The 12,413-nt window shown below is 43.2% G+C and overlaps 1 protein-coding gene across 1 annotated transcript in view; it reads left to right on the top strand.

Moving 5' to 3' along the window:
- LOC137524818 (caspase-8-like) overlaps positions 1–12,413 on the top strand; it is a 95,624-nt gene that overhangs the window by 55,899 nt on the left and 27,312 nt on the right. Inside the window, exons 9-10 of the mRNA XM_068245158.1 lie at positions 663–762; positions 2,691–3,177. Coding sequence (XP_068101259.1) covers positions 663–762; positions 2,691–3,177 — 587 coding nt within the window. The remainder of the gene's footprint in view (positions 1–662; positions 763–2,690; positions 3,178–12,413) is intronic.

Raw genomic sequence — 12,413 nt, 5'->3', positions numbered from 1 at the left:
GATTACAGTTGAAAATTTGTAATAAAGCTTGTTGTCTTGTTCAGCTTGTAACTCCAACAGCCAAATGAGAGTCTCTGAGCAGTCTCATGGTACCTGTACCCCTAACATAGTACAGAGACTGGTGTAGCTAAGGCTGTGATGAAGTTCAATTTGTACTTACTGTCAGTTCTTCCTGGTGTGATCAGCACCCATGTACTTCAGAAAAGAATAGAGTGCTACGACCTGGCCATCCTTCAGTACCTCTCAGACGGTATCGTGCAGTCTTCAAAGAAGGGTCAGGCCCCTCCAAGTATTATAGCTCTTAAACATAGCTCTTTTGCTCAAAATCTATTAAAAAAGGTAAAAAGTGCAGACAAAGTGCAGGGCTGATGTCCAGCGGCAGCCTGCTGTGGGTCTGACCAGCCTGAGGAAAGGCTGCTTGGCCTGAAACAGCGGCCTGTCGCTGGACATCAACCCAGGAGGTGCTGACCCTTCTTTGAAGAAGTTCTTTAGAAAGATCATTTTGTAATGACATTGAATTGAAAAACAACCCACATTTATGGCAATCTTTTCCAAAATGTAAATTTCACTTTATCTACTTTATGTATTTTACTTAAAGCTTGCCATATTTTATTTAGATTACGCTAAAATATCATTATTGTTTATGGAATTGTATTTTCAAGGTCTATGCAATGAATCGAAAACACAGAGGCTACTGTGTGATAGTAAATAATGAAAACTTTGATATAAGTGATACAAGAAAGGGCACTGAAAAAGATGCTGGTAAGTCATATTTACCTTTCAATGACAAAATTAAGCCTAAATTGTATACACACAGGATATTAAATGTCAATTGAAACAAACTTTGGTGATCATTTCGGAGTAACAGTCATCCCCCCCCCCCCCCCCCCCCCCCCCCGGCGTTGTACAGATAAGATTTTCAGCTTCCTGCTGTTCTATAGAGGGGGAAGGAGTGTATAATCGAAACTACAGAATGGATGGATGGAGTAATATGTAAAGGTGCCTGTAAAAGTGGTATTATCATCAAATGTCATCTATAATCAAATCAAAGATAGCTTTATTGGCAAGACCAAGATTCATACAGGTATTGCCAAAGCAAGGGGAAAAGGTAGACATGGAGGGGGGTGGGATAGGGGTGCAATGGCTAAGCAGTCTGTGAACAGTTTTAGGTTTACAGTTAATTTATGCTGACATAGCATTGTGACATAGTGTGCAGTGATTGTCACTGTGGATTCCTCTTCTCCCAATAGGATGTATAGTTTTCTCTCATCCTCTAATGCAGTAGTCCTCAAACTAAGGCCCGCGGGCCGAATGCGACCCCCTGAGGCTTTTTTACTGCCCCCCCCAACACACAAAATGTATTACTTATAGATGCGGTCTGCTGCATCTTTCACCTACCTGGTGGTAAGGACGAGCCTGACTTGTTGCTACAAAACTTGCTACAAGTGGTATTGACGAGCTGGGTTCGTCTACATTGAAAACAGGCCTTAAAAGAGTTATAATGGTGTATGTGCACCATCTTCTGGAAGTAGGCACATATTACAGCATTACCAGAAGATTCAAACTTACAGAATTACAGCATATTACATACATATTACAGCATTACCAGAAGATTCAAACTTACAGAATTACAGCATATTACATATTATTACATATTATATTACATAATAAGTATTACAACATTACAGAAAATGCAAACTATGGAATCTAATACCATACTGTATATTGTATAGAGAATGACACTTATTGCCACACTGAACTCTGCCGTGACGAACTATTACCGGCTAGTTTACAGCATGTGGCCGGGAGCTCACACGTCTTCACGCGTCCATGGCACGCTCCGCCCCCCCCCCCCCCCCCCCCCCCCCGTGATCAGAAATTTTAAAGAGAACACTTGGGAATGGTCATTGCTATGCTGTCAATTGATGTATTTAGATATGCACCTGAAGAATGGAAACCGGATAGAGTGATATAAAATATTGTCGGTCGGCTTTTACTTATACATGGCTGAGATATCTGAGGCTGAGAAGATTGATTTATTGTTATAACTGTGTGAAATGCACTCTTTTAAGCCTACACCACAGCACCGGGGACAACATAATTTTTCTACTATTACTCATATGGGCAGTTTTCCCCAACCCTGTCCTCAAGGCCCACGAACACTGCATGGTTTGTATAAAGCCACAGAGGTAGTTAATCAGCTCTGCTGCAACACTAATCACCTCACCTGTGATTGTGTGTGGTTTCCTGCAAAACATGTACTGTTAGGGAACTCTGGGCTATAGGACCAACCCCTGGTCCTCTGGCAGCTCAGCTGCACTGCCGTTTGTTTTGTTATCATGGCCGGATTTGAGACAAGGCTATAAAGGCCATGGCCCAGGGCACCAGGAAGTAAGGGGGGGAGCAGGTTAGCACACTCAGGCAGTTGCACTGCCGCAAAATTAAAAACATTAAACCACTGTGATCACAGACCCGTCCTGGGGCGCTCTGCTTCCACAGGGGTAAACAGTGATGCAAACCACAGGACTATTGGAGCACACAGTATAGGGGAGCACAAGATGGCATTTGGAATGACCAAAAGGTGCAGTGGGGGTGGGGCGGGGTTGGTGACAGTGGGTCTTGGATGGTAAAATGTACAAATCCAGCTATGTTAGTTATATTTCACTTCTTATTTGTTTGCAATCTTTCAGAAAGTCTCAGAGATGTATTTGCCTGGCTGGGATTTGATGTGGAAATTCACAATGAAAAGTCAGTGAAAGAGATCCATAACCTCCTGAAGGACATCCAGGCCAGGGATCACACTGAACGAGATTGCCTTGTCTGCTGTTTCCTCACTCATGGAGAATCAAAAGCCATATTTGGCACTGACAATGAAGTCATCAGTATAGATGAAATATTATCCTATTTCTCCTCCAGGAACTGTCAAACTTTAGCAGGCAAACCCAAATTGTTTTTCATACAAGCATGCCAAGGGAAAAATTCACAAAGTGCACACACAATTGAAGCTGATGCTGTTTCATCTCTTGATGACAATACAACTGCCAAAACCATCCCACATTCTGCAGATATATTAGTTGGAATGTCCACTGTTGATGGCTACTATTCTTTCCGTCACATAAAACAAGGATCATGGTACATCCAGGCTCTGTGCTCAAACCTTGCCAAAATGGTTCCAAGGTAAAAAAAAACTATTTCAAGTTACAGTCAAACATTTCAAAGTAACAAGCATTTTTCTTAAAATTGATAGAATATGCAACATTTTTTTTATCTTAGAATGTGTGTATGCTAATATGCTAAATGTCCAAAAGATGACACTGAGCATTTCTCAATTTACATGGCAAGTGTTATTTGCTGTCGTGTCAGTCTACTCTATTGTATTTTCTAGTTCCTTTTTCTTCCACTGTGTAAGCTTGCCTTACTGTGTTGCCATTTGCTTATGGTGATGCACACCATAGCTACTGATCTAAGTATTTCCTGTGCAGTATTTCCCCAGGGGGGAGGGGAGGGGGAATATCAAATGTGTCCCCAGTGTTAGTGCCCTTACCAGTACAATAGCCAGATGTGTCCATGCAGTATTAAGCAGCCCCCCTGCCCAATATAATAGCAAGATATCCCCCTATACAGCATTAGGCAGCAGTGGTAACAGATGTAGTGGCAGTGAGGTTAGTATAATAGCCAGATGTGCCCCCCTCTCAGTATAATAGCAAGATGTGCTTCCTAATCCCCTCCCCAGCATAGTAGCCAGATGTGCCCACTAACGCCCTCCTCCCCAGTATAGTAGCCAGATGTGCCCCCCACCCCAGTATGGTAGCCAGATGTGTACCACCACCACCACCAAAGTGTGGTAACCAGATGTGCTCCCACCCCAGTATGGTACAGATCTCCCTTCCCACACACATCACTAGAGTACAGGTGGAAGGAATACAGGCAGCATGCACTCACCTCCTTCGGGTTCCAGAGGCAGGAGGTCCCATCAGCCTTCTCTGTGGTTTTGCTGTTCTGTACTTCCTGTAATGTACTGTCCTGCTTCTCAGATCGAGCACTAGAGCCCAAACTGATAAGCAATAAAGTAGAGTGGCGACGGTGCAGAGAAGACAGGTGGGTGAGTAATTCTGCAGTCTACTGTTCAACTTTTTCAGCTTGCACTTGATGATCAATGTGGACTGAGAATACTTACAGCAAGAGGTAGCTGCAGTGCAGAAATGTTGCTGTAGGAGTAATAGAAATATTCTATTCTTCCATTGTGCTCCCAGCTGCTGTACATTGAAAGCAGGGATGCTCATACAGGACTGCAGGTGATCTAAGCAAATGCGCAGCTTCTGAATTGCTTGGGTTCCTGTATTAATTGCAGGGGATTCTGTTGGTTGAACAATGGTAATATCCAGGTATCCATGTGTGTGTGTAGACACTGCTCAAAAAAATAAAGAGAACCCGAGGTGGGATTTACTTATGCTAGTGGGGCACAGAGGCTCGTTGTGCACACTAACACCAGCCTCTGTTGCCCCATGGTGTGCCTCCAAGACCCCCCTGCGCGCCGCTATACCCCCCGTAGTGCTGGCGACACGCAGCGTGTCGCCAGCACAATGTTTACCTCTCGCCTGTCTGTTAGCGCCGCTCCCCCGCCTCCTCCGTATCGGCACTACCAGCCCGCGTCCCTTCCCTCCCGGTGATTGGAGGGAAGTGACGCGGGCGGGTAGCAACCCACACAAGTGGCTCAGATAGTGCAGCTCATCCAGGATGGCACCTCAAAGTGAGCTGTGGCAAGAACGTTTGCTCTGTTTGTCAGCGTAGTGTCCAGAGCATGAAGGTGCTACCAGGAGAAAAGCCAGTACATCAGGAGCCGTGGAGGAGGTCATAGGAGGGCAACAACCCAGCAGCAGGGCCAATACCTCCACCTATGTTCAAGGAGTAACAGGAGCACTGCCAGAGCCTGCAAAATGACCTCCAGTGGGCCACAAATGAGCATGTGTCTGCTCAAATGGTCAGAAACAGACTCCCTGAGGGTAGCATGAGGGCCTAACCTCCACAGGTGGGGGTTGTGCTTACAGCCCAACACCTTGAAGAAAGTTTGGTGTTTGCCAGAAAACACCAAGATTGGCAAATTCACCACTGGCACCCTGTGCTCTTCACAGATGAAAGCAGGTTCGCACTGGGCACATGTGATAGAGTCTGGAGACGCCATGGAGAATGTTCTGCTGCCTGCAACATCCTCCAGCATAACCAGTTTGGCATTCGGTCAGTACTGGTGTGGGGTGGCATTTCTTTGGGGGGCCGCACAGCCCTCCATGTGCTTGCCAGAGGTAGCCTGACTGCCATTAGGTACCGAGATGAGATTCTCAGACCCCTTGTAAGACCACATGCTGGTGCAGTTGGCCATGGTTTATTCCTAATGCAAGACAATGCTAGACTTCATGTGGCTGGAGTGTGTCAGCATTTCCTGCAAGACAAATGCATTGATGCTGTGGACTGGTCTGTCTGTTCCTCAGACCTGAATCCAAATGAGCACATTTCGGACATCATGTCTCGCTCCATCCACCAAGCCATGTTGCACCATAGACTTTTCAGAAGCTGGTGGATGCTTTAGCAGGGCTGTGGAGTCGGTACAAAAATCCACCGACTCCAACTCCTCAGGTTAGGATTCCTTGACTCTGACTCCTCTAATTTGCATATTACAATTTTGTTGATTGAAAGTATGTAACATGAAATGCATCTCTTAACTGCCAACGCTTAGGAGTTTAAAATTGCCACTGAAGTGAGAGGGATATGGAGGCTGCCATATTTATTCCCTTTTAAATACGAGTTACCTCGATAGTCGGCTGATCTTCTGCCTCTAATACCGTACTTTTAGTCATAGACTAAAACTAGTCCTTGGTAAGAGTACTTATAGAAGACAAGAACAAAGAACATTTATCAGGCCCTAGGCAATGTGACTGTGGGTACATGTAAGAGTGATGTGCAGGTACTCTGCAGGAGAATGAGGGGATTCTTCCTCTATTACACATTCTTCATATACAATCTGAACATGGATCAGGTACTCTGCAGGAGAATTCTTCCTCTATTACACATTCTTCATGTACAATCTGAACCAGGTTTATGGGTGATAGACAACACCTCTGTGTTCAAGGTGCACAACATTCTCAGTGGATTCCCTGCAGCTCTGTGGAGAGTACATATGTAGAGAATAGTACTACTGTGTAACCTGAGACATATGAAATTAAAGTTTTATACATACATGGGGCTTCCTCCAGCCCCCTTCAGGCTAATCAGTCCCTCGCTGTCCTCCTCCACCACCTGGATCTTCTGCTATGGGTCCAGGTACTTGAGCCAGTCGGGCGTAGTGTGCATGCACACACTTCGCCACTGGGAGCGTACTACACCTATGCAATAGTGCACTATTGCGCAGGTGCAGAATGTTTCTGGCTGTGGGAGCGGCACGCGGCCGGACTGCGCTGACTGGCTGAGTTACCGGAACTCATAGCAGAAGATCCAGGTGGTGGAGGAGAACAGCGACTAGATTAGCCTGAAGGGGGCTGGAGGAAGCCCCAGGTATGTATAAAACTTTTCTTTTCATCCGTCTCAGGTACCCTTTATTTTTATTTTTTTCCTTTCTTTTTCCCTTTTTTTTTTCTTTCAAACTCAGATGCATACCTGGTATGGGAAGCGTGTCAGCTAATGGTGTATCAGCCTTCAGCAGCTGTCCGCCAGCACTGGGTAATGCCATCATCATGGTTTGATAGATGCATGAATAAACTTTGTCATCCTATATTGACTAAATATGCTCAATTTTCAACACTCTTCCCATACCCCTTCCTTCCTTCTAACCACTCTCTGACTACTCATAAACCCACATGTAAGCTTTCAGACATCTTCAATCCCATTGTCTTTTCTCAACCATCGCTCCTAACGTGCATACAATCAGTCTGAAACAAGCCTTTACCCAAACCTGTAATTATTATTTCGCCCAACCGTTCCATGTCTTTTTTACACTCTTAATATCATGCGCCAAAATTTTGTTTTGTCCGGGTATTTTTTCATAAGTATTTGCCATGTATTGTTATATGATCTTAACCCCTGCGAACAGACTAAGTCAGATATATAGCTAGTTTTGTCTTTTACCACATGCACTTCACCGCATAACAGATTCATTTTGTTGATCCATTCTTCCAGACTTCGTGGGGACGGGTCTTTCCACTTATCAGCTATCATTTTTTTTGCAACCTTAGTACCTACTTCTTTGATTAAGGTACTACCCTTACTACCTTCTGAGACAGTGATACCAAAAATAGCTTGACTGTGAGTTCAAAAGGCTCTTCTAGTAGTTCACCACTAAAATTGGTTAATTTTTCCCAGAAGGTCTTGATCTCCGGACAGGACCATCACATGTGTATCTCTGTTCCCCCCTCCTGCCCACACCTCCAACAAAACTCTTTTCTTGAAAATGTTTGAATACGGGCTGGTGTCATATACCATCTAGCTAAGGTCTTGTAATGGACAAGTTGCAGTCCCACATCCTGGATCTTCCAATTATCTTTCCAGATCCTAGGCCATTCGCTATCTAGCAAACAACCAAGGACCTTTTCACATTTTGTACAGTATGCCAGGGTAAATTTGTGGCTCTCACCAAGACAAATAAGTCTGTTTATTTTAGACATGGCTTTGTCCATTTTCTTATTAACTGGTTCAGCACCACAGTGTCGAAAAACTCATGCATCCGAGCAACGTTTACCTCGCATTCATTCGCCAATAACTTTATTGCTACTTATCACAATTAATTGATCTGTATCTTGTTTTTTCCGCCACTAATTAGGCTTTCTTTGGGTAGTACATTTTTTTTTTTTTTTTCACAAATCAATTTTTATTTTGGGTAGTACATTTTGCTAACAATAATTTTTTTCGAAATCCATTTTAACAGGTAGATTAAGAAAGAAATGAGAAAAAAATCATTATTTCTCAGTTTTTGGCCATTATAGTTTGAAATTAATATACGCTACCGTAATTAAAACTCATGTATTTTATTTGCCCATCTGTCCCGGTTATTACACCGTTTAATATTACACTGTCCCTATCCCAATTTATGGCGCCGATATTTTATTTAGAAGTAAAGGTGCATTTTTACAATTTGCGTCCATCACGATTTATAAGCTTATAATTTAAAATAATATAATAACATACTCTCTTGACATGCATATTTAAAAAGTTCAGACCCTTGGGTAACTATTTATGTTGTTTTTGTTTTGTTTTTATTGCATTTTTTTTAAATAAAAATGTATTTGGGTAATTTTTGGTGTGGGAGGGAAACAGCTAATTTCACATGTAAAATAACATAATTGTTTAATAAAAAATGAATGTGGGTGCAGTTTACTATTTTTGGCCACAAGATGGCCACAGTCAAAAAAGTCCTGGATGCGAACAATCTCGCATCCAGGAACTAAAAAGAAGAAGGTGATGTTTCCTGAGGGCAGAAATACCGCGCTCTCTGAATAGAAAGCGTCGGTATTTCTCTGGGGGCTTAGATCGGTGAATGGGAATTATATTCCCATTCACTGATCGGGGGGCTAGCGGCGGGCCCGCGCGCGCCTGATCCCACGCAGTGGCAGCAGCAGAGCCTATCTGGATGAGTAAGTTTGTCCAGATAGGCCAAACTGGTTAAGGAAAATGTGTTTTTCTAGAATATTTTAGATCTTTTCTTGTTTTTGTTGATTTTGAGTTAATTTTATGCAGGAAACTCCGGGCTTGCGTTAGACCCCAAGTATCTTACTGCCCGAATTTGGTTAGCAGACTAGAAATTCCCAGAGCGGAATTGCCCCTGAGGTTAATAATGCATGTTTCGCTGCTAAGTTTATTTCTGGTGAACCAAGACTTCACTAAACCTGGAGTGAAATCCGGGTTCTCCCTCAAAGTGGTCAGAGGCGAGAGGCCTGTTTCTTTGTGCCATTTTGACACTAACCAGTGGAGAGTTTTTAATGTAGGCCCTACTAGAGGATGGGGAGTAGTAGAATATACTTTATGGATGTTACTCGGAATCCAGGTGAATATTAGGTCTGGATTTCTCCATAGATCAAATCTATACAGATTAAAAAGCCAGAGAGCTGATAATGCTGGGGAGGGTCAATGACATACAACTTACACTAGCAAACGTTTACGCCCCCGACCGAGGTCAAGCAGCCTTCTTGTCGAGCTTTTTTAACAAAGTTAGAGACAAAGCTGCTGGTGTAATTGTCATTGTCGGGGATTTCAATCTTGCGGTTAACCCAACATTGGAAGAGAGGAGAGAAAAAAATGCACTACGAGATAAAAGGGCTGGACGACGCCCCCTCTGTCACATCCACAGCAGATGCACTGAGGAAGCCCACGTGACGAGTAGTGGGCGTAACGCGTATGCGAGGCGTGGTACATGCCGCTGGAAGAGAGCGTGTGACGCTATGTACCCCTCCACCAGCACATAGATTTAGCAAGTCTGGCCGGTCAGAGAAGACTACCCCTCAACTCGTGGAGTATCATTCAGTGATGGCAGAGGAAGCCGCGGGACGCCGCGGACACAAGTCTACAAGCGCTGAGATGATCTTATAAGAGACGAGACGTGACATGAGGTGGTGAGTGCTGCTGAGCAGCATTGGAATAAGCATCATATAAGGACTATGCATGATTAAGAAAGCTCAAGGGAGCCCTAACCATGATGTGAGAGTACAGCCCATTGTAGAGGAAGGTGTAGTCCATGGACATTGGTATTTCTTTTGAAGATTAAAACAATATATGGAACTGTGATGCGGAAATTAAACTGCCTAGATATGAAACAGAATTCCATTGATAAATGTGATGTTGCAAAGAAAACTAGATAGATCTTGAACTGCTATTCAAACTGAGCATTGTTTGTGCTGACCAGGCCTTAATTTTGCATGTGCATGTGTTGGTGTGAATGGGGAGCGCTCCAATCCAATATAGGCATTGTTTTTAGGGGGGTAGGGGTTGTTTATTGCGGGGTTTGTATACTGAATCAATAAATTATGAAGCATTGTGAGAAATTGGTTCCCTTGTTTGGTGGTTAACCCAACATTGGACACCTCTAAAGGAATTTCGTACAGATCTAAATGCGATAATGATAAATTTAATAATGCACTAAAAACATTAAAACTTGTTGACATATGGAGGATCAAAAATCTTGATGAAAGAGACTACACATTTTTCTCACACATTCACCAAAATTACTCCAGAATAGACTACTGTTTAATTCCTGAAAATCTTATTATGACAGTTTCAGATGCCGCAATTAGGCGTATTTCATTCTCAGACCACGCCTCTGTTATGCTAACAATTAACCTTGGCCTGAAAGTACCATGAACTAAATTCTGGAGAATGGACAAAACCTTACTAGAGGAAGAAAACTCGACTTTATATAGCTAACTCCATAAAAGAGTTTGTTGAATTTAATCTACTATCAGTTACTTCTTCGACCATTCTTTGGGATGCCTTACAATGTACTTTAACCTCCTTGGCGGTAACCCCGAACGTAGTTCGGGGTAAGCCGCGCAGGAGGCTTTCTCCGGCCCTGCTGGGCCAATTTGTTTAATTTTTTTTTTTTGCTGGACGCAGCTAGCACTTTGCTAGCTGCGTCAGCGCACCGATCGCCGCCGCCCCGCGCTCGATCGCCGCTATCCGTCGCGCCGCGCCCCCCCCCAATCAGTGCCAGGCAGCGCTGAGGGGTGGTTCGGGACTCCCAATGACGGGATTTCCTGATCGGAGATCGCCGAAGGCGATCGAAGCGGGCGGGGGGATGCCGCTGAGCAGCGGCTATCATGTAGCAAGCCCTGAGCTCGCTACATGATATAAGAAAAAAAAATTAAAAAAAAAAATGCTATACTCCCTCCTTGCGGAATTTTTTATACCGCCAGGGGGGTTAAGAGGAGTCCAAATAAGTTTGAGTAGCAGGAAAAAAAAAGAAAAACAAAAAAGGGCTGCCGAGTTATTGGCCAGTTTACAAGTAGCAGAATCAGAACATAAATCCTGCCTGTCACCTAAAGCACTGCTCAACCTAAGTAGTATTAAGACAGAATTAAATCAATTACATAATAATCGATTTTTACAAGAATATAAAGATTTAAAGAAGCAGTACATACAAGGGAAAAACAAATCGGGTAAAATAATAGCTGGGCTCCTTAATAACAGACAACCACATTTATCCACCAGATCAAAAAACAGATGGTAGTATTGTCTGTGATACAGAAAATATAGGTAAGGTCTTTTCAAAAGTTTTTTGATATACCGGAACGAGAAATGCTTGGGCCTTAATAACTGAAAATGACTTCATAAAAACAGTAGCCAATTTAAAAAAGGGGTAGAGCCCTGGTCCTGATGGATATTGTACAGCGTTCTATCAACACTTTGCATCAGACTTGGCTCCTCTTTTTTGTAAAATGATCAACAATGAGGAAGGAGTCTCTAACATCTCCAAAAACACAAACCAAGCAATAATTACATTAATTCCAAAAGAAGGGAAATCTCACTAAAGCTCAACACACACCATACAATCTTGGTTGTACATATTTGCCAAATCTATGTAGTATAGGGGCCAACAGATAGAATATACCTTGAATGATTGATTGATTGATTGGATAAGCTCTTAGGCTGCATTTCCACTTGTGCGGTGCGAATCGCCGCGGTAAAAATTCGCATGCGGATGCGAAATTCGCATGCGAGTCCATGCGAATTTTCATGCGAATTCGCACGCGAATTCGTATGGATGACGATGTATGCGAATTTAACCATGGCAGTGCTGGTGTGCTTTTCCATTGTTTCTATGCGAATTCGCATGAAAATTCGCATGAAAATTCGGATACCAAAACCTCATGCGAATTTCCTATTAAATACATTGTATGCGATTCGCATAGCGGTATGCGGTATGCGAATTCTGATGGCTCTGCCATGCGAATTTTTTCTGCACAGAAAAACGCAAAGGAATCCTGACAAGTGGAAACAGTCCCATTCACTTGTATTGCTATGCGAATTTGCATGCGAAAAACGCATGCGAATTCGCGATAGTGGAAATGAGCCCTTATACTACATGGAAGTGGTAAGATTGAACAACCAAGATTGCATGGTGTGTGTTGAGCCTTAGATTGCGCAAATTTTAGACCGATCTCTCTCTTAAATTGTGATGTCAAAATTTACGCTAAAATTCTAGCAAATAGGCTGGGTACAGTGGCTGATAGAATTCTTGGCAAACAGCAGGCGGGTTTCATGAAGAATAAGCAAACTCAAGATAACATCTATGCTGCAACCAATTTAATCCATATATATAGGAAAAGAAAAGTCGAAGCAGTAATGGTTGCGGTTGACGCAGAAAAGGCCTTTGACCGCCTTTCAAGGGACTTTGTATTCGCATCTCTGGAGAGGTTATGTTTTGGTCCAAAATTCAT

Source organism: Hyperolius riggenbachi, chromosome 7 (genome assembly GCF_040937935.1).
Source record: "Hyperolius riggenbachi isolate aHypRig1 chromosome 7, aHypRig1.pri, whole genome shotgun sequence".
NCBI classification, from domain to species: Eukaryota; Metazoa; Chordata; class Amphibia; order Anura; family Hyperoliidae; genus Hyperolius; species Hyperolius riggenbachi.
Note: the sequence above shows the minus strand (reverse complement) of the source record. Positions and strands in the feature narration are given on the sequence as shown.